Source organism: Balaenoptera physalus, assembly GCF_965194825.1.
Source record: "Balaenoptera physalus genome assembly, chromosome: 3".
NCBI classification, from domain to species: domain Eukaryota; kingdom Metazoa; phylum Chordata; class Mammalia; order Artiodactyla; family Balaenopteridae; genus Balaenoptera; species Balaenoptera physalus.
The window spans coordinates 9,654,889-9,676,896 of NC_138890.1; the positions used below are offsets into that span (position 1 = coordinate 9,654,889).

General features: G+C 57.8%; 1 protein-coding gene across 2 annotated transcripts; it reads right to left on the bottom strand.

Moving 5' to 3' along the window:
- Positions 1–1,786: 1,786 nt before the first annotated feature.
- On the bottom strand, positions 1,787–22,002 carry NACC1 (nucleus accumbens associated 1). 2 transcript variants are annotated; one of them, XM_082455234.1, is made up of 6 exons: positions 21,874–22,002; positions 6,617–7,573; positions 6,357–6,530; positions 5,672–5,777; positions 5,471–5,568; positions 1,787–4,840 (listed from the first exon to the last, which is right to left on the bottom strand). In XM_082455234.1, exons 2-6 carry the CDS (start codon positions 7,560–7,562, stop codon positions 4,578–4,580), a joined length of 1,587 nt encoding a protein of 528 aa, XP_082311360.1. In that variant the 5' UTR covers positions 7,563–7,573; positions 21,874–22,002; the 3' UTR covers positions 1,787–4,577. The 2 variants fall into 2 exon arrangements, with proteins under 2 accessions (XP_082311360.1, XP_082311361.1); XM_082455235.1 differs by lacking the exon at positions 21,874–22,002 and adding an exon at positions 20,620–20,826.
- Between the last annotated feature and the right edge of the window lie 6 nt (positions 22,003–22,008).

The window sequence follows — 22,008 nt, forward strand, 5'->3', positions numbered from 1 at the left end:
ACTGAGCTGTCACTTCCGAGGGGCCTCTGAGTACCACTGGGCTCCCTCATACACCTGGTCACTTCGATCCCTGTGATGCTTCACTCTAACAAGAAAGCGTTTGTAAATTTAAGGGCTTTGCCATAGAGCCCTCCTGAGTATGAGAAATGATTCCTATAAGCCAGGAAAACTTGTAAGTGCTGTGAATCTTAACTTATTGTCTTAGATGTTTCCATCTTGAGCATTATGTAATCAGGCATCAGGCCCACCCTTCTCAGTCACTCATTTACACATTGTAAAGTGCTGTTACAAGGATGTCTGTCATTCCATTAGGCTGATTTGTCAAAGAGAACCAAATATGTTCAGATTCTTTATTTTTTTTTGGTCACACCATGTGGCTTTTGGGATCTTAATTCTCCGATCAGGGATCGAACCCAGGCCCCCTGCAGTGGAAGCGTAGAGTCCTAACCACTGGACCGCCAGGGAATTCTGCGCCCCCCGCCCCTTATTTTTTAAATGCAAAACCACTACCACTAATGCTGTGGTTCAGGTTGTCTTGATCCATTCTACACTTGGTTCTAAGTCTTCCTGGGGTTAAAAAGATGTGCTTCTGGGAGTCTGACAGTGTTTCCACCTACCTGGGCTTGCCTACATGTTAAGACAGACAGACTTCCTGTTACTTGAGGTGACTCTGGACCAGAGTCACCTGAGGATTTTTGTTGACGAGGCTGTTGGCTCCCCCAAACCCCTGCTTTCTGTTGGCTGATGCTGGGCTTCAGGACTCCAGAGGGGGCTGGTCTTACTGAAACATGCCCAAGTCGCCCTGTGAATTGAGTCACCCTCAATTATCTGCCCCAAGGAAGTCTGGAGCTCCCTCCAATCATAATGGGGTGGTCAGACCTGGACTGGGCGGAGATGAAACCCCTTGTCCACCTCCCCAGCAAAGATCTTTTGATCTGATGGAATCCCTAAGGTCTGTCAGTAGTCTTCCCACACTACTTGAGACATCTCTGAATCAATGGGACCCTAGGGCACATTGCATCTTTTCTATTTCGGTGGTTAGAACATTTTCCCACTCATATCCTCAGGACCCTACAGCTCTTCCAGTTTTGTTTGTTTTTTGGCCACCCTGCACAGCATGTGGGATCTTAGTTCCCTGACCAGGGATCCAACCCGTGCCACCTGCAGTGGAAGCGCGGAGTCTTAACCACTGGACCGCCAGGGAAGTCCCTCTTCCAGGTATTTTAAACAACCACCGGCTGATTTTAGGCTTGCCATCCCGACTTTAGTGTTCCTTCTTCTGATTTTAGTGTTCCTTCTGGACGCAGTGGCTCGGGACGGAGCGAAGGGTACGGGCTTATGTTCAGGACACGTTTCTGGGGCTGGGAGTGTCAAATACCATGGAAGGGCAGCGAGTGGGTCTGGAATACACATAATTCCATGGAGCAGCTACCCTTCTAGCTTTGGAGGGGCTCCCGTGGGACGCCCATGCAGGATTTAGGGCTCACACGTGTGAGGGAACAGCCTAGGGAGGGTGTTGTTTGTACATACTGGGGCAACCTGGAAGCTGCTGGAAGCTGTTTTCCCGCCTAAAGAGGGCCCTCCCCTCAGGCCGACATTCTGAGGCATGACGTTTGGCATGGCCGTTCTGAGCACACCCTGAGCCGGGCCCCCACTGCATTTGTCAGTGTGAAGCCCTGGGGAATGGGGATGTTGCTCTGCGGAAGGAGCGGGGCCCTAGTGTGCAGCCAGCGTCCCTTCCTGGGCCCACCACCCCGCGCCCCCAGTGAGCAGCTTGCAGCAGGGCTGTTACAAAGGCGTTTAGTTTATTCTCCTCATCAGTATCACTGATATTCTCATGGTTCACATTTCCCAGTGCGGCTCCTCTTCTTACAGTAGTTAATGTGCAATCTCACTTATGGGCCCGGGGAGGAGGGGCTCGGCCCAGGGCAGGGAGGGTGTTGGCACTCCACGCGGACAGGGCGGGTGGTCTGTCCTGCGTGAAAGAGACGTGGGTGAATGGGCGGCCGGGGGAGGTGGAGGGGGGCCCCCATAGTCTTTTTTGCGTTGGTCGGTGATCCTCCATTCATGTCCCTTCCTGGCTGCCCCGGGGGGTGGGGGTGGGGGTGGGGGTGGGCGGGGGGTCCATGCAGCTCAGGGCAGGGCCGGGCCAGGGGAAGGGAAAGCAGGAAAAGCAGCAGGCCGCCCAAGAGCGGGGAGGGCAGGGCGGGAGGGCGCAGGGGTGGCTCCTGGGGTAAGGCACAACCCTGTCTTTGGCTCTCCTGGTGAGGAGTTTCCTCCCCTGCGCCCCTGCCCAGCCCCTCTCCCCCGCCCCCTCCCCAGACCTATACACACAGTCCAGGGAGCCAGGGGAACCTCCTAGAGTCCCTGAAACAAGAGGGCTCTGCCACCCAACCCAGTGCTGCAGGGGCTCGGAGGAGGGACGGGGCAAGCCCCACCCAAGGACAAGGCGAGGAGGGGCTGGACAGGGGCCTGCCCAGGACAAGGGGGTGGGGAGGGAGAAGACCCCAGTCCCAGAGAGCTGGCCCCCGCTAAGGCCTGGAAGGAGGGGAGCGCCTGGGGACTCCTGCTTCCTTTGGGGGTCTGGCTGGAGCCCCAGCCCACCCCTTGGCCTTGGTCGGCCCGGCAGCTTGCCAAGTAACCAGGATATTGTGCTTTGGGATCTACGCTGGGGTGGGGTGTCAAGGCCAGGATGAGGGGGCAGGGGAGGTGCGACTAAGGTGCTTGTGCTTTAGCTGGGGCTGTCGACTCCCCCCACGCACTCTGGGCTGGCTGAGGGCTAAGGTACTGGGGCTGGGCCAGGAAAGCAGAGCGCCAGGGCCCCGCTGGACTGACCCCCCCCCCCGCGCCCCCTACGCCGGCAGCAAGCAGATGTCAGGAAGGACCCGCTCTCCGCAGGCTGGCAGGGGCTCCTGGGGTGGGGGGCAGGCCTCCAGGTCAGATCCCAGTGGTCCAGCTGGCCCCCACCCCACCTCCTGTAATCCCCTTGCCTTTGGGGAGAGAGAGAGGCTGCTGGGAGCAATGGGCTAGTCAGACTGCGGGGGAGACAGAGGCGGTGAGAACCAGGGCTAGAGACAAAAATGTGAAATTGCAAAGAAACGGACACCCAGCGTGTGTGGGGAGGGGTGCAGGGGGGAGAGTTAAAAAAACAAAAAGAACCCTCCGAGTTTACATGTAGAACTCAAAAAAAAACACAAAACCACTCGTGGAGCTAGGCCAAGGATAGAAAGAGAGGAATGGTAAAAGAAGATTCTGCAAACAATCTTTAACCATGAAGCGGACCCGGCCCTGCCAGGAGCTGGACTCAGCCAACTGGACAAACCAGGGACACCCTTGCAATGTAGCCCTTGGGAGGAGGCCCTGGGGTTGAGTGTGAGCCGGCCAGACCCACGGGAGCCCAGGCAGAGCGGGGCCTGGGCCCCCCCTCCCCCGGCAACACGCGCTCCCACTCCACACACACGCGCACATTCAGCCTGCCCCTGGCTCCCCACTCCGTCCTGCCTTCCACAGCCCCGAGGACCGAAGGGGACATCAGACACGGTCCCGTTGGTTTGAAAAATAAAAGGAATCTTATACTTCAATATTTCATTAGCTAAAAAAATGTTTTAAAAAGTATGTACAGGGGGTGGGGGCTGGGAGCCCTGCCGTGGGGGGTGGGGGGGGGAAGGGAGGGAAAGGCAGCAGCACCCCCCAGCCTGCTCCCCTGGGTTCCACCCCTGGTCCTACTGCCTCTCACGTCTTCATCTGTTTAAAAGCAAAACTTCTACACACGCACGCGCGCACACACACACATGCACACCCACACGCTTCTGCGAGCCCCGGAAACTTCTTCTATCCTCAGAGACCCTCGGTCTGCCCCCAAGGGCCCCCCTCTCAGGACCTGCCCCTCTCAGGCCCCAGGGGGCTGGTGGCGGCAAGAGAGGCTGAGCACAGGTGGGGGAAGAGAAGGGCGCTGGGCCTGCCACCGCCCACCACCTTAGGTCGGTCATGGAGTTTCTCTGAGCCTCAGTTTCCTCAGCTGTAAAATGGGCAGTCCTCACGGCCTCGCCTACCCCAGCCCCCAGGCGCAGGGACAGACGAGGGAGACAGGAAGGCGCTTTTGGAAACGTGGAAGCACTGGGAGGTGGTGGCGGGAGGGGTCCTGAGAACCCGGGGCCCCTGTGAGTCCCAAGGGGCTGCAGTGGTGGGCGGAGGCTGAGGAATGCTCCGGCTAGGTGGCCCAGCGCCTGGGAAGGGGGTCTTCCCAAGCCCCCCAGGCCAGCCCCTCCCTGTGCCTGGCCTGATGAGTGGGGAGACAGTTGCTAGGGGTTAGGAGAGGGGGAGCAAGAGCCCCCCAACTGTGCACGAGTGTGTGCTACAGAAGGCAACGCAGACCTCGCACCACCTGCCGTCCTCTCCCAGCCCGGATCCCCGATCGGATTGGGGTCAGGGGGTGGGACGGGGAGGCAGAGGGGCCGGGAGCATGCAGTGCCCCCCGCGGGTCCTGGGGAAGGACAGACAGTAGCTCGTGACCAAGATGGCGGGCGGGTGTGACAGGAGGGGGAGTGTGACAGCCCCGCGGGAGGGTCCGGTGGGGGTTACTGGAGGGCCTCCTCGGCCGAGGGGCCGGCCTCGCCGTCATGGCTGGCCGTCTCGAAGCCGTGCTCCACACCCATCATGTCCGGCTCTATCTTGCCCGTGTAGCTGATGAAGGTGGTGTAGGCGTCACCCTCGGCCATAAGCGGCTTGACCTTAGGGATCCAGCTCTTCCTCACAACGCGGCGGGCATTGGTGCACATGTCGGCTGCGATGGCGTTCATCTCGCTCTCCTTGAAGTTGGGAGCAAAGTTCTGGCAGTAGTCTGTGCGGGCAGAATGGGTAGCTCATGCCGAGCGTGGCCTGGGCCTCCCACCCTCCCAACAGGCACTCAGCCCCCACGCTGCTCCTGAATCTCCGCCCCCCCCCAACCATGGCACCCCTGAACGCCCCCCCCCTTGGAGCTGAGGAAACTGAGGCCTTGCGGACAACACGCTAAACCACATCAGTGGGCCCAGGACTGACAGAGCTTGGCCATGCATATGGGATGTGTGGATTTGATGCGGGATGGCCCAGTGCTCTTGAAAAATGTGGGTCATTTACCAGAATTTAGAAACTGGGAGAGTCCGCTTGAAAACCTAGACTTCCCTCCTGACAACTGGCTGAGGCCTGGCCACTTCATCACTCTGACGAGCAGCATAAGTTTGAGACCTCCCCTCCCATAGGCTTTGTGGCTCTCCTTCAGTGTCCTACCCACCCCCTCAAGAAATCTCTAACCAAGAACCCTCTAACCAATCACAGCCCTCTTCCCAACAAGCCTAGACTGAACCTCAGAATCCTTCTTAACACCAAACCCTACCTACCCATCCATCAGGGCCAACACCAGAGAAAAGGACCACCTGCCTGACCCAGACCTCCACCCCCCAACCCCGACTCCAGAAAGGTGGACACTTACACTTGACAGCGTGCAGGACGCGACTATCCAGCGGTTTGCGGCTGGGGTTGTTACTGGAAGAGCGGATGCCGGTGCCACAGCTGTTGGCCAGCGTGTTCCTGGGCGAGGGGTATGGGGGAGGGGAGTCAGGCCCCCTGTGGTGGTGGGGGGGCATGGGGCACCCCGTCCTCCCCCACACCGGGGCTCTGGCATGGGCCTCACCGGTCAAAGAAGGAGGCCAGGAGGCGCCGCAGCAGGACCTTGTGCCGCGTGCCCGCACTGACGTGGCAGTTCATGAGCTGCGCCCTGGTGATGTACACGTTGGTGCCTGGAGGGGGGGGCGGAGCCAGAGGATGATGGGTGTGGGGGGCAAACCGCCATGTTCCCCACTAGGCCACGCCCCGGCCTGGGCCCAACCAAGACCAGCCCCCCACCACCACTCAACTTACAGCGTCCTCCTCAACACTCAGGAAAGGACAGAGACTGTGGCGCCACCGTCCACGGGACACCCAACGTGCCAGGCCCTTGCCCACAAAACCACCAGCATCAGAAAGAACAGCAGCAGAGGCTCGCACCCTGGCACCCTGAGTCCGAGGGCCAAATTCTTAACCACCGTGTTAATCAACCCTCAAACCACGCTATGAAGCCACTGATCTACTCCCACGTGGCCAACGATGCTGGCCCACACTTACACTAGACTCCTGGGTGGAAACCTACAAGCCAGTCTTTGATTTATATCAATGCAAAGAGGTGTGAGCTGCCCCAGGACACAGCCAGCGGGCGGCAGGGCTGGGGTTGGACCTTGAGCCCGGCTCCTAAGCACTGTGCTGCAGGCTGCAGGCCCAGAGGGCATCGAGGCCCAAGGTGGGGGAAGGGGGAATTCAGGGAGCAAGTGAGGCCAGCCCACCTGTTACCAGCTCCAGCTTCTCAGAGGGGTCACCCTCATCGTAGAGCTTGGGGTGGCAGCGGTTGCCGATCTGGTTGATGAGCTCAGCAGGGAGAGACGCCAGGTCTTGCCGCACTCGGATGCGATTCCGGGACTCAGGGGCCACCTGCTCAGGGAGGGCCTCCACCTTCTCGGCTGTCGGGGGCGAAAGCGGTGTGTTGGGGGCGGGGCCGGGGGCGGGGGCGGGGGGCCAGGCTTGGGGTTGTGGTGGGGCACCTCACCGGTCTGGCCGACGTTCATCATGCTGTACATGGTGTACATATTGCAGATCTGTCGGTACTGCTCGTCTGTGCCCTCCTCGCCCGCGTCCTCCTCCTCATCCTCCTCGTGGTAAGAGCCAGGGCTGTCGCTGGTGTAAGCGCTTGAGGTGCCCGGGCTGGTCCGCTCCGACGTGCTGGGCCCACTCACCACTCCGCCTGCCGCTGCTGCCACGCCCCCCGCCGGCTGCCCGGCCCCGGGCCCCGCCGCCACTCCGGTGGGCTGTGCCGCCGCCACCACCGGGGCCTGCTGGGGCGGCCGGTTGGCGGCCAGGTCCGGCGCGGAGAACTTGGCCATTTTGCGGCTGCCGTTGCCACTGCTGCCACCGCCGGCCTCCTTCTGGCTGCTGTCCCACAGCCGCTTGGCCACGGGCGTGCACTGCACGGAGTCCGACTCCTGCTGCTCCGTCTTGACGCGAGACACGAGGGGCAGTGGGGTGCCGCAGGCCGGCCAGCTCGACGTCTGCGCCACAGGGCTCTGGGGCTCGGACGAGGGGGCCTCCTCGGCGTGCAGGCCCTGGGAGTCACAGCTGGGGGAGCTCACCTTGAGGAAGAACTCTGTGCCCTTCTCCATGATCTCCTGGATCTGCAGGAAGCCAGCTGTGTACATAAGCAGGAACTGGTCGCCCATGTTCATGCTTAGCCGGCCCGTGTAGCAGAAGCTGAGGATCTGCTGGAAGGACTGGGGCTGCACAGCCGCCGGCAGCTCCACCACCGCACTCCGGCTGCTGTTGAACAGGTCCCGGAAGTAGGAGCTGCTGGCGGCCAGCACGGCCCGGTGGGCCTTGAAGGCATGGCCCTTGACCACCACGGAGACATCACAGTACAGGCCCTGCAGCCGCTGCTCGTTGAGGCACTCCAGAATGCTGTTGCCGAAGTTCGGGATCTCCATCTGCAGGGTCTGGGCCATGGCGGCGGCGGCTGCGCAGGGGACAGGGAGAGACGGAGGGACAGGGTCAGACGGCAGACTCAGCCCGCCGCAGGGAGACACACGGGAGCGTGGACATCCACGTGGTGGAATTTGCCACGACTGTAAGAATCGCAGGTGCCGCCCACTCCTGTCCCAGCATGGCCTTTCCTCTGTGACAGACTGTCAAATCAGCTAAGTCAGCTATAGGCCGGGGTGGCCTATGCCGTCCCTTTGCAGAAAGGAGGGCAAAGGCATACTTACACGTCTGTGCTTGAATATTAAATGAGATAACACAGTGAGCCCCCATGAGCATGAACCACCACTAGCACTACACACATAGGGTAACAGGCATAGAGACACCAAGAAGGCAGAGTCATCCGATTTTTCACACTGCGTTTGCAGTGCTGAGCACGTGACCCTCAATCACCATTTGCTGAATGACTGAATGACCACTCGAGAAACCCTGAAACTGCATGAGAACATCACTAGTCACCAGGGCAATGCAAATCCAAACCACAATGAGACACCGTTCCACACCCGCTAGGCTGGCTAGAATAAAAAAGATAAGTATTGGTGAGGATGAGAAATGAACCGGAACCCTCCTACACTGCTGGTGGGAATGTGAAATGGTGCAGCTGCTGTGGAAAACCTTTCCTGAAATGGTTAAACATGAAGTTGCCATATGACCCAGGAATTCCACTTCTAGGAATTATTCCTGAGAAACGAAAACATATATCCACACATTCACCTGTACGTGAATGTTTACAGCAGCACTGTCCACAATAGGCAAAAGGTGGAAACAACCCAAAATGTCCATCAACTGATGAATGGATAAACAAAATATGGTCGATCCACAATGGAATACTACTCAGTCATAAAGAGGAATGCACTACTGCTACATGCCACAACTTGGATAAACGCTGAAAACATTATGCTAAATCCAAGAAGCCAGACAAAAAGACCACATATTATATAATCCCATTTATATGAACTGTCCAGAACAAGCAAATCAATAAGAGACAGAAAGCAGACTAGTGGTTGCTTGGGGCTGGGGGTGCTTGGAGGATTAGGGGAGTGTGAGCAAACAGGTGCAGGGTTTCTTCTTGCCCTCGTGAAAGATGTTCAGAAATTGTGGTGATGGATGCACAACTCTGAATATACTAAAAACTCCTGAACCTGTACACTTTAAACGGGTGAACTGCTTGGTATGTGCATCTCAATAAAGCTGTAAAAAGAAGAAAGAAACCCTAAGACTAATGTCCTCTGTGTAGAACTGGGGATGAGACTTACCATGTACATTCTTAGGGTCTTTTTTTCTTTTCTTTTTTTTTTTGGCCACACCACACGGCTTGTGGGATCTTAGTTCCCTGACCAGGGATTGAACCCAGGCCCTTGGCAGTGAAAGCTCAGAGTCCTAACCACTGGACCGCCAGGGAATTCCAGCTTACGGTCTTTTAAGTTTTGAACCTGGTGAATGTATTGCCTATTTACAAAAGTAAGTAATATTTAAAAATAAAGTGTGTGGGACTTCCCTGGTAGCGCAGTGGTTAAGAACCTGCCTGCCAGTGCAGGAGACACTGGTTCAAGCCCTGGTCCGGGAAGATCCCACATGCCACGGAGCAACTAAGCCCGTGCACCACAACTACTGAGCCTGCGCTCTAGAGCCCGTGAGCCACAACTACTGAAGCCCGCGCGCCTAGAGCCCGTGCTCCGCAACAAGAGAAGCCCATGCACCGCAACGAAGAGTAGCCCCCACTCGCCGCAACTAGAGAAAGCCTGCGCACAGCAACAAAGACCCAACGCAGCCAAAAATAATAAAATAAAATAAAAAAATAAAGTGTGTGAAATCACACCACAAACAATTCACCCCAAAGTGCTTGAGGGGTGGGTGGAGAAAGAAATGTGAATTTAAGGAACTGCATGAGACCCTGCTCAGGGAGCCCACCCCCATCCTGACCTGTGAAGTACCACCTGGGGGGCCCTGGCACCTCTCAAATGTGTGACCTTCTGCATCAGAGCCTGTTCCATCAGTGCATGTTCCAACCCAGGAGGGAAGAACTGGTCAGGTGAGGACAGCATGCCTGATGCTCTGGGGGCAATCACAAAAGGGCTCTGAGGTAAGATATGGCTTTACAAGTGCCCCCACTGGTAAAACTGAGTCCCCTGCCCTTCTGTAGTTGTGGAGGGCAGTAGTCCTGAATGGGCAGGTACGGGTGAGAAGAGAGGCCTGAGCAGAGAGTCAGGCTGGTGAGAAGAAAGAGGAAAAAGGTAAAGAGTGTGTGCAAAGGCCCTGAGGCAGGAACTAACTAGAGCTCCCAGCTGTTCTTCTCTCACTCCCATGTTAGCTGTCATGCATCTTTCAGTTTTTTTTCACTAACCAGTCTATTCTAAGCTGCCTCTGTGGGCTGAGGATTGGGGATGCAGTGAAGACTTGGGCCCTACCCAGGTTCATTCAGAAAGGGCTACCTGGAGGAACACAAGGGGCCATGTGCCCATGGGCTCAGAGGCGCACTTCAGGGCAAGGGTGAGTCCTGGCTCACCCAGATCTGTCTGGGCACTGAAATCCACGATTCCCCTCTGCTGTACCCTCCTCTTCCTCATCAAAATCATTGTCGCCACCGTGAAAAACAAAAAGGCAATCAGGAGGGGGAGACGGAGACAGGGAAATCCTAATTAGACGGCAGCATGCACGTCCCAGGAGGTCAAACTAAGGGCCGGACAGGCTAGGAGCTGGTGCTTCAGTTTCTCCTACCTCCTCATTCAGAGCTGGGCCTCTGAACGAGGCGGTAGGGGAAACTGAGGCACCAAGAGGAGGCAAAGGATAGAGCCCAGAGAGCCTCCTCCAGGGCCCTGGCAGCCCTGACCCACCTCCCCAGGCTGCCAAACTGAAGACCCCCCGGGTCCTAGGGCCCAAGCAGCCAAGGAAGAGGCTGCCTGGCCTCCAGTCCCTGGAGGCGTGCTCTAGACCCCTGGCTTGGAAGGCTTACACCCCAAGGGGGAGGACCAAGGCAGGACATGCATGCGGTGGAGCCAGAGCCCCTCAGACCTGGGTTCTGCTGCTAGCCCCACTCTGAAGCTGCATGACCTCAGGCCAGCCCCTCACCTCTCTGTGCTTCAGTTTGTTTATGTGTAAAATGGGGAGGTATACATCCAACTCACCCCATGGACTGCAAGGTGCTGGGCACACAGCCCTGAAGAGGACTGGTTGTGCCCACACGTAGCTCACTGTCTAGTGAGGAGACACAGGGCGTGATTTAATTTTAGTTGGGGTGAGTGTGTCACTGAGTGGGCGAGGTAAAGATGGGGAGATGGAGACAGCAACCAACAGTCCTGGGCAGGAAGGAACCAGGTGCGGTCTGGAGATGCCAAAGGAGGCCAGTGTGGCTGGAGAGCGGCACGGGGTGTGGGACAGATGGGCCCTGGCCTGGTGAGGATGAATGTCAGAGTGAGCAATGGGAAGCCTGGAGCAAGGGAGACTGGGCCCAGACCAGCTTTGGGAGAATTCCCAGCATCAGCGGCGGGGACAGAGAGAAGGGGGTGAGTGACTCAGGAATGAGTCTCTACGGGAGACAGGGTATTGTTTTAAAAGTTGTAGACAGGGGACTTCCCTAGCGGTCGAGTGGTTAAGACTCCGTGCTTCTACTGCAGGGGGCACGGGTTCGATCCCTGGCTGGAGAACTAAGATCCTGCATGCTGCACAGCGCAGCCAAAAAAAGTTGTACAGATAGGTACTCCTCCAAGGAGACTGTCAACTCCAGAGGAGGCAGGCATGCTGGCAGATTTGTTCATGATTAGCTCATCAGAACAGAGAGAGGCGGTCAATAAATATTTGTAAACGTGTCAAATAGTGTACCAAGGCAGGAATAGACTGCTCCTGCCTGGGAAATGGCAGCTGCGGGGCGGGGGTGGGGAAGCATGGGGGAACGGGGGGAGGGGCTGAGGCAGTACACATATGGGTGTGGGTGCTTCTGGGGCTACGGAGGGCGTTCCGAAGTGTCCTCCTAACCGTGCTCGGTGTGCTGGACACTGTTGCACGCATTTCCCGAAGGCTACCGAAGTGCTCGCAGCACTCTGCAGTGAAGGCTAGCAGGGCCCCACTTTATGGGTGGGGATCACAGCACCGCCCTGCCCCGTCCCAAGCAGTTGGACTTCAGGGCCTGACCCCTCACCGGGAACTGGTGCAGGATGGCTTTGTGGTGAGCGCTCAGCATGGAGGCGATAAGGTTCTCAACAGGAGGGAACAGAGACGCAAGGAGGAGGGCTCCCGAGGGCGAGAGCCTACCTGACATTCAGTCTGGGGTCCCCAGGCCTCGTGAACCCCATGGGGCCTCAGAGCCCAGCACCCAGCGCTTTGAAGCCTTCGACTAGCAATGGCGGGGCGGGAACACAACTTGTGCAAAAGGCTGATGCAATCCGTGCACAGGCACGCACCCTCTGCAGTGACAGGGAGTGGGGTGCTAGGTCTGCCTCGCTGCCCCTGTAAGTAGGACAGGGTATGTGGGGGGGGGGGGGGTGGAGGTGGAAGAGGCCACTGGAGACCACTGGAGACCCCAGAGACCCACCCCTGGATCGCGGCACCAATCCAGGCTGCCGGACTCAGAAGAACAATGGCCGGTGGTCCTGCCCCTCACCTACACCGCCCGTGAGGGAGGAGCCATGTTGCCAGATCGGGCTTCCAGAGGAAACAGGTTGAAAGCAGCTGGCGCTCAGCCTGGGTCACCTGCTGGTTGGGAAGTGGTAGGATGGAGAGCTGGGGGCGGGGCGGTTCTCTAAACCAGCCAACAGTTCAGTCCTCACCAGCCCGAGCCCCTCGCCTGTACTGCACGGTTCCCCTCAGCCAGACCTTTACCCAAGCTGTGCACCCTGCCCGGAGCGCCCTTCTCCTCCCACTACCCACATCTTCCTCGTTCACCCTCAGCTGCCCCGTGCTCTGAGAACTCACCAGACTGGAGAAGATGCCCTCTTCTGCACTCCCCCACAACCCCCAAGCCATAGGGCCCTTATGCTTACCTCTGAGAACATTAAATCCCACTTGACTATAATCTCCCCTGGGCAGAAAACCGTATTTGAATTCTCTCTCCTCACAACTTGGCACATCAGCCCGCACACCTTCTGGGGTGCCCAGATCCCCCTGGAGGGAAGGGGTAGCCCCCAGACCCACACAAGGCCAAGGGGACCCTTCCATCGCTACTCCTGGCCCCGGAAGAGGGTGGGTTTCCTGACGAGACGCAAGGGCAGGACACATGGTTTCCATGACCTCTCAACAGTCACTCAACAAATATTTGCCAAGCGCCTTGCCTGGGGCAGGAAGTGCCCAGAGCCCGGGGCAGGCCACCACTAAGACAAGGCCCTGCCTCCGGAGCTCGTGGTCCAGCGAGAGACACGACCATTTATCCAGGGTCACTCGGATCAACGAGCTGCAGGTCCACGCCTCTGACCTCACGCAGAGGAGGGGACACTGGAGCTGAGATCTGGGGGGCACAAGGGGGTGGAGGTGGGGGGTGATCTAATGGGGTAGTGGTGGGCTGGGAGCGTGGCCCTCAAGGCACAAGGAAAGTGTGCAGAGCCCCAAGGGAGAAGCAGGCACGGCCCTTCCAGAAACTGGAGGAAGGCAAAGCTAGCTCTGGGCTCAGTCTTTAGTCTGCTTCTCTCCTTGGGGGATCACACCCAGTCTCAGGGCTCTGCTGTGGACTAAATTGTGTCGCCCACCCCAATTCCTAAGTTGAAGTCCTAACCCCCCGTGTGGTTGTATTTGGAGACAGGGTCTTATTTGAAGGTAATTAAGGTTAAAAGAGGTCATAAAAGTGGGGCCCTAATGCAACAGAACTCTTTGTCCCTATAAGAAGAGGAAGAGAGATTTCTCTTTCTCTCTCCAAGCGCACACACTAAGGGCCACGTGAGCACACCAGAACCCAACCAGAACCTGACCGCGCTGGCATCTCGGACTTCCAGCCCCCAGAACTGTGAGCAAATGTCTGTTGTTTAAGCCGCCCAGTCTATGGTATTTTCTTATGGCGACCCAAGCAGACTAAGACAGGCTCAAAACACCATCTACTTGGACTTCCCTGGAGATCCAGTGGTTAAGACTCCATGCTCCCAATGCAGGGGGCACAGGTTTAATCCCTGGTCAGGGAAGATCCTGCATGCCGCGGCCAAAAAAAAACCTAAACAAACAAATACCATCTACTCACCCCACAACTCCCTCATGGAGCCCCTGGCCTGGACCTCCCCTTGGACGGCAGACTTGCACATACCCCAGATGCCCACACAATGCATCCTCAGCCGAGCCCTTCTCCCCTCAAGCCTGCTCTGGCTGCAGTGTGCACAGGCCCTATCTAGCCCTCCTTGCTTGGGTGAAGACCCTAGGACTCACACCTCCGATTCCTTCAAAACCAGTTCTCACCACCTGGGCCCCTACGATGTGTATGGGGGCCCTGCACAGTAAGGACTGCCTGCTCTCAGACCTCCTACAATGCAGGCCCCAAGATGGTCACAGCCCTTCATCCCCTCCTGATCCCCTAGCTCAGATTTCCAAAGACAGCCTTTCCCAACCCCGATTCCTCCGGCCACTTCTCCTGCTTCATTTTTCCTCCTTGGCACTTCCCACCATCTACCAACTAGATGTGTCCTTGGCTTTGTGTGAGCTCCACCAGGGCAGGGTGACTGCCTGTCTGGTTCACACTACTATGTCCCCTGCCCCTACAACTAGACAGGCACACAGTGGACGCACAATCGTTGTTTGCGGAATGAATGAAGAATTATTTCTGTTACTTCCAACTACACTCCCCTTTTAGTCGCACTGTGACTAGAACAGAGGGGGACTTGGAAGAGGTCTCTGAGGCTGGGCAGGGGTGCCACCCGCACCGCAGTGGGGGCCGCCGGGGCCAACGCAGAGGGTGCTGCTCAGACAGACACCCTCCTCTGGCAGCCACAGCAGGTGGGTGGCCTGCAGTCAGGGTCCCACTTGGGGCTCAATGTAACTGAACTTGGGATTCCCACCGACTGCTGCCCTACTGCCTGATCCCGCTGGGGTGCGGCAGGCTTGAAACGGAAGTGCTTGTGTGGCAGTGCAATTCCTGGGGGTGGAAACTGCCAGCTCTTTGAGGAGGGAGCTCTGAGTACCCCAGCCAGCAGAGGCTGGGGGACAGATCTGTGTCTGCCTCACCAAGGACTGTCTTTTCTGGCTGACTTTCCAGGGAAGTGGTGAGCTGCCCATTGACATGTAAGCTGGTTAAGGGAACCCACTAACTCCAAGCCTAAGAAGGACGGAAGGCCGCTGGAAAGCCCCACAATCCTTCACCCAGCTCAGCATGAGGTCAGAGTGACAGCTGGGGGCAGGAAAGTGGCACACCCCCCAGGCTGCTCGGGGTGCATTCCTGGCCCAAAGCCATTCGGACCCTCTGCAGGAGCCGAACTGGAAGGTAGTTTAGGCAAACATTAGCTAGTGAAGAACAAGGCGATACCCGACTGCACAGATCTTTTTTAGGTACATGCACATTTAATTCATTTTCTTTTTCCCTGAAAACCTCCTGTTAACTCCACAGTGGGTGACAGGATTAGCAACCACAGGTGGCATGGAAGGTGGCATGGACGTTGCCCCTACTGTGCACCAGCACCTGATGAGGGCTCAGCTGTTCCTCTCACCAGTTTCTGAGGAAGAAATGAGTCTTCCTGCCATTTTACAGATGAGGAGAGCAAGGCCCAGGATGGCACCCAGGCCACGTGGCTCCTGTCCAAGAGCCACAGAGGAGGGGACACTGGAGCTGAGTGTTGGGGCTTCCTGACCACGGCCGGCCCAGGCTGCACTCGTCCTCTGCATGGTCCTGCTGCTCCCTGTGGCAGGCGGCCACCTACCTCAGCTAGACCCATTTCATGACTGGGAAAACTGAGAAACCAGGGCTGAGAAGGGAAGCCATGACCCAAGCTGGGGTCTGCTGCCCGCCTGGGGCCCCAACCCCAGGGTTCTGGGTGCTGCTCTCCCTGCTCCCCCCCAGAGGCCTTCTTCCTTCACCCAGCCTCCCCCAGCTGCTCTCTACTCTTCCTCCCCTCACTGCCACCTCCGGGAATGAGCATTCTAGCCTGCTGCCTCTCCTCCCTCCCTCCTCCCACTCTCTCCTCGAAGTCCTCAGCAATCTGGCTTCCGCCTGCAGCAGCTCCTAGGAGAACCCAGCCAGGCCCCACCCCCCACCCACTCTGACCTCAAGCCCACCTTTGTGAGTTACCTCATACTCCCTGTGTGCCTCCAGACCCAAGGACAAGGGGGCGGGGCAGCAGCTGCACAAAGGGTGGAGGGAAGTGCAAAGGCCCTGAGGTGACCTTGGGGAGGCTAACACAAAGGAGGCAGGCGGGTGGGCGGTTACTGGGGAATGGGTCGTGGAGATGTGCTTGGAGACCCTGCAGGGCCTTGGCAGGACAAAAGAATCAGAATCCTGTTTTACTAGGCTCAAATATCCCTTACAAAGCTTCCCGCTTAGAATTACGCTTTCCTTCCTCTACGCTCCCAGAAAACATTTATCTGTACTAGTGCTTACCACCCCCCACGTCAGTCTTTCCCAACTATGAAAGAAGCAGCCACCTCACAAGGCTGTTTTAAGGATTAAACCACCTTACGGTAACACGGGTAGGTAGGTTGGTGCTGACTTTGCAGCCAGTGCCCAGCTGCTATTATTAGTTATGTTCCCTTCTGTCTGCCCCCCTAGCCCCTCGCAGGACTGCAAACTCCCTGACAGCAGCACAGGCATCTTATACCGCTCACCATCTCCCAGAACCTTAGGCCATTTCATGAGCTATCAGGCCGTACTTACTGAGAGCTCCCCGCACTGCCCTCCCAGCACCAGTTGATCACACCCCAGACACCAACCTCTCACATGACCCTCCCAATAACCACGCCGCAGGGGGCCCCAACTGAGGCCCTGCTGCCACTGGGGCCAGATCATCCTCTGTGGTGGAGGCTGCCCTGTACATTATATGATATTGAGGAGCATTCCTGGCCTCTACTGTGACAGCTGTGACAACCAAAAATGTCTCCAGACATTTCCCAAGCATCCCTTGAGGGGGACAGAATCACCTCTGGTTGAGAACCACTGCAGTGCAGGTATGCCTGCTTGTCCCCACTTATCAGATGCGGAAACTGAGGCGCCAAGGCCACAACGTTTGCCCAGGGTCTCCTGGCTGAGCAAGGTGGCGCTAACAGTGGAATCTGACTCTCCACTACACCATGTTTGCTCACCTTTACCCACCCTCTGCTTAATTCAGTCATGGTCCTCAGAGAGGGCCCTCGGATCTCCAAGGATGCTGAGACCTTCACATCCTGTCTATCCTGAGGAGACGGGCAATGATCACAACCAGATACTGGACACAACGAGACAGCCACCTGTTCAGTCCCACCTCACAGCCTCTGTGGCTCAGAAGGCTCTTCAGGAGGAGACAGAGGGATGACACTCTTGGCCAAGGGGACCCAGGAGCAGAGGCAGGGAGGCGGGCCTGGGTGCTCAAGCTAGGCATAGGCTTAAGTGATTTACAAATGGGTGAAAAGTGCTCAGAGCAGCGTGGCACCCAGGAAAGGGATGGGAGTGATGAGAGGCAGGGGGGACCCAAGAGAAGGAGCAGAGGCTGGTGCGAACACCACCTCCGTGTCTTCAAGGCCGGCTCACTGTCGCCTCAAATGCTGCAAGCCCCACCTGAACCTGGCAGGCCCTCCTCCACCACAGTCTCTGGCAGTGACACTGATGAGCCGGGTCAGACCTTCCTGGACCAGCCCGCAACCCTCTCCAAACCCCATGCCTCCAGGCTGACCTCCATGACAGGTCCTGCCAAACTGACCAAAACTCATTTCCTTGCAGCCCTGCGCAAGAACCTGCTGGGGCTCCCCACTGCTTGGCCAGGGCACCAGATTTTAGAAGGCCTTGGATGCAGGCCAAAGGGTCTGGACTTGCATCTGGGGGCGATGGGGGGATCCAGGAGACCCTGAGATCAGACGCTTCTTTTCTGGGAACGGCACTAAGGGTCTCTATCTCCACGCCAGGGTCACCCTTCACTCCTTCCCTCATAAACACAAAATGTTTAGAGCACTTAGCAGGAGCCTGGCACATGCTAAATAAAGGCTTTCAATGTGTTGTCCTGTCTGCCTAGAACATTCGCCCCTCCCTGCCCCAGCTCCCCCACCAGCAGGCTGATCTCTTATTATTCAGAGCTCAGCTCGCCTGGAAGCCTTCCCTGACCACCCAAATCTAATGCTTTCCACCCACCCCAGCACCATCACTTCACTTGGTTTTACTATATTCATGAATGCGGGGATATCAGAAATGAGCTTGATCATTTGTTTGTCTGAGGTCAGTCACCTTCAGACAAACCTTTGTCTAGCCTTCACTAGAAGTTGCTGAGAGCAGTTCTAGGAGCTGCTTTTCAGGGCTGCTCCCCGGGCCCCAGCAGGGAGTTGGCACCCATGTGAAATCAAACTGTCCCAAGGGTCCCTTTACTTGTTGCTCTTGCCTGCCAGGCTATTTTGGCCTCCTCTGGCGCCCCAGGTCTGGGCACCCTAAATCCTCACAGAAGAGCAATTATTAAGAGTGCTTTCTCCAGCTCCAGGCACAGGCTCGGACTCACTGCCCCCTTCTCTGCCATCCACACACAGCAGCCAACTACTACCAGTCTCTGCCCCCATTCCAGCTCTATGACTGGAGGCAGCTGCCCCATCCTAAGTACCCAGCCCGGAGCCCCGGCTGAGGCCCCAGGCTGCGCCACGGCAGCCAGCCTCAGCCCAACCAGGCAGGGGGAAGGCTTCTTTACATGGGGCTGCTGGCCCAGTTTCTACCCCTCCCAGAACCAGGCGGCCAGCCAAAGAGGGGAGGAGGGCCGAGCCCAGGTGGGGGCAGTTCTAGGAACTACAAGGAGATTGGGGGAAGGGAGGGAATGAGGTGACAACCCATCATTAAACCCAGATCTAGCTGATACCACTCGACCCAGCAGTTTGTGGTTCCTGCCTCCGGTGCTGAGGCTCCCAAGTCAACGTTCCCAGGACACACTGGTAGCAGCTTTGCAGTTAGCCCAGAGAGAAGGAACAAAAGCAGGGGTGGTCTGACCGGGGACCAAACAGAGGAAAAGATAAACCAGGAAAAAAAGCAAAAATCCAGCTCCAGAGCCAGGTTCCATCCTCATAACCACCTCCCTCTGCCAGCCCACAGCTCTGTGACCCCTGACCTCTTGGCTCCCATTAGAACAGGGATGACCTTGCCTCTGGGAAAAAAAGCTGCCACTGATCTGGCTCCCTGGAACACCAGGAAAACTGTCCGCAAGGGTACTGACCCATCCCTTGGGATAGGCAAGAGAAAAGTCCTGGACAGAGAATTCCCACCAGGGAATCCAGAACAGTGAGCTCTTCCAGTCACACCCCTCAAAGGCCAGCTCCAGGGGACTGCGGGCTGGGGCTGAGGGTCAGTCAATCCCAGTCTGCCACTGTTTAGCTGTGGGACCTGGGACAAGCCACGGAGCCGCGGCTTCCTCCCCTGTACCATGAAGAAGGCCTAAGTTGAGCTGGTGGTGGTGAGCAATCAATGAGCTCATCTAACCAGCAAGCTCAGCACAGGGCCTGCCCCAGGAAGAGCACTGCAGAGGCAGAGCCCTGGGACCCGGAGCGCCAAAGGCCTGGGCCAGGGTGTAGGTGCCTGGTTTGATCCCTTTCTTGGTGACCTGCCTTCACCCCATCAGGAGCCTTCAAGACAATGATGAGCCGGGTCAGACCTTCCTGGACCAACCCGCAACCCTCTCCAAACCCCATGCCTCCAGGCTTCAAGACACAATGAACAGAGCTTTATACGCTCACCTCCCAGTAACTCACCTGCGGAGAGCTGGTGCCTGAAAGGTAGTGAGGTCCCAACCCCTAGGCTTGAGCCTCAAGGCTCTGGTCACAAAAAGTGGGGAAAGAATCTTAGGACCCTAAGATACTCAGATAACAGGGGCTGGGCTGCCTCCCTGCCGATATATGGGGTGGGGGTGGGCAAAAGGGTGGTAAACAAGATGCCCGAGCTAGGTGTTCCAGACTATTTCCCAAGCTGCCCACACAAACGCCCAGCTGCCGGGCTAGCACCTTGGAGCAGCCAGCAGAGGCTTGCCCAAAGGGTCTGTCGGGACCCAGAGCCTGAGACAGGCAGGGATGAGGTGTGAGAAAGAAGAAACCCCTCAGATTTGGCCCCAAGCTAACACCTGGACGGGAAAGGGGGGGAGGGGGTGCGCCTTGGCACTTGCATTTTGATCACACTAGTTTCTCCGGACCCGCTCCCACATCCCCACTAGCCTACTTAGCCCAAAGGCTCTGCCTCCCCCGGACTCCCAAAGCTCCTACAGTAGTTCCTCAACCTACCTGATCGCCTCCGTATCAGGCCCTCGCCACCCCCTCCCCACTCTCCGAACCGAAACCTCATGTGACCCCTGCAAACATTTCAGGGATCTCCTAACCGCCCCCACTAGAACTAACTCCGCCCACACCCACCCTGCCCCACTTCCTGGGCTTCTCCTCAACCGCCCCCAGGCTTGTAACCTGACCCACCTCCTCCAGCGCCCCGACTGTACCTGCCAGCCCGGCCCCTCCCCGCCCCCCCTCGGGGCCGTTTCCCTCCGGCCAAGCCACTCTCCCCTCCTCCCCCATTCGGCCGGCCCAAAGCCCGACTCCTCCTCCCCCTCCCCCTCCGGTCTCCCCGGGCGCCTCCTCACTTTTCCTCCACCGGCCCTCCCTCCAACTTCCCGGCCCCCAACCACCCCTGCACCTGCCCGGGCCTGGTCTCGCTCCCCTCTCGCGGGGAATGACAGGAGGAGGTCTGGGCCCGATCCCGACGCCCCCAAGCTCCGCGGCCCGGCCCGGGGCTGAACGCTCAAGGCCGCTCGCGGGGACCGGGACTCTCCGCACTCGGGCCGGGGCACAGTGCAGGCTGCTAACCAAGTTCCTCCCCGGTCGGAGGAGGCCCCCATGTCCTCCTCCCTCAGCCCTTAGCCGGACCTCGGATGCCCTCCGGCCGCCCCGGCGAAAGGAGGCCGGAACCGGGCCTGGGGCGGGCCGCCTCACCTGCGCCGTGGCCGCGCTCCGGGGGCTCCCGGCGAGCTCCGCAGCGGCGGCTGGGGCCGGGCCTGGGCCCGGGGCGCGCCCCCCTGCGCCGGGGCCTCGGCGTCCGCCTCCGCGGCCTCCGCGGCCTCCGCTTCAGCAGCAGCGGCAGCCGCGGCGGCCATTCATTGTGGGCCAGGCCGCCCCAGCCGAGCGCCGAGCGAGCGCAAGGCGCGCCGCCGCCGCCGCCGCCGCCGGGCCGGGGAGGAGCGGCCGTGGCCCCGCCTACGCACCGCCCCCAGTGCCTGCCCCCGAGGCTAGGCCAGCCGAGCGCCGAGCGCGCCCCTTCTCTCCTCAGTCTCTTCCCTCGGCCCCTCGGAATCCCCGTCAGGACCTTGGCTCTGCTGCAGAGTTCGAGTCCCGACCTCGCCACCATCTAGTCCCGCGACCTTAAACAAGTCGCTCTGCCTTTCGGAACTTTAGTTTCCTGTAAAAACGCAAACAATAATATCTGCTGTTTATTGTGCCAGGCACTGTTTTAGGTTCTTTACGGGATTATCTCGTTTAAACTTCACAGTAGTATCTTTAGGTAGGAATTATTTTATAAACACACACACACACTTTATAGAAAATAAGAAAGGGAGGCACAGAGAGATGAAGAAGCCTGCTCCAGATCACACAGCAAGGAAGTGGTGGCGGGTGCCAGGATTCAAAACCGGGCCCAAGAAGAAACAATAAACGTTAACACTTGTAGGATGCTTATGCGACGCCAGATTCCATTCTAAGCATTCTACCTGCACTAACTCGTTTAATTCTCATCACAACTCAATAACGAACGTTAAAAAGTTCTGCCCATTTTGCAAATGGGGAAATATAAGCAGAGAGCATGAAGAACAAGTAGGAAGGCAAGCTGGGGCTGGAACCAGTCAGTACCGACACTACGGTCTCCTTTCCTACACCGGTTAGAACCTTCTGAGGGTTTGCTGTGTGAGAGAGCCTACTTTGCACATTTTCCAGGCATTCTGTCGCTTAATCTCTGCTCTGTCTTGGAAGCTAGGACTCTTTATTTAACAGGTAAGGAAAGTGAAGCCCAGAGAGTTTAAGTAACTTGTCAAGAGCATGTGGTAGGACTGGGATTCAAACGCAGGAAATCTGATTTCAGAGCCTGAGTTATTCCCGCAGGGTGCCCTGACATACTGTGTTTACAAAACCCAGCACACAGGAGACGATCAATAGATGTTAGATTTCTCCGCTTACCGCCCCTTTTCTGAGTCTCACCTTCCTCATCCGTGAAATGGGGCTAGTGACGTGTCCCCTCCCAGGGGAGCCGCAGTGATTAAGGCCGTCACACAACACTTTCAGCGCTTTCCGCCGTGCATTTTGATCCCAGCTGCCCACTATAGGTAGCATCAA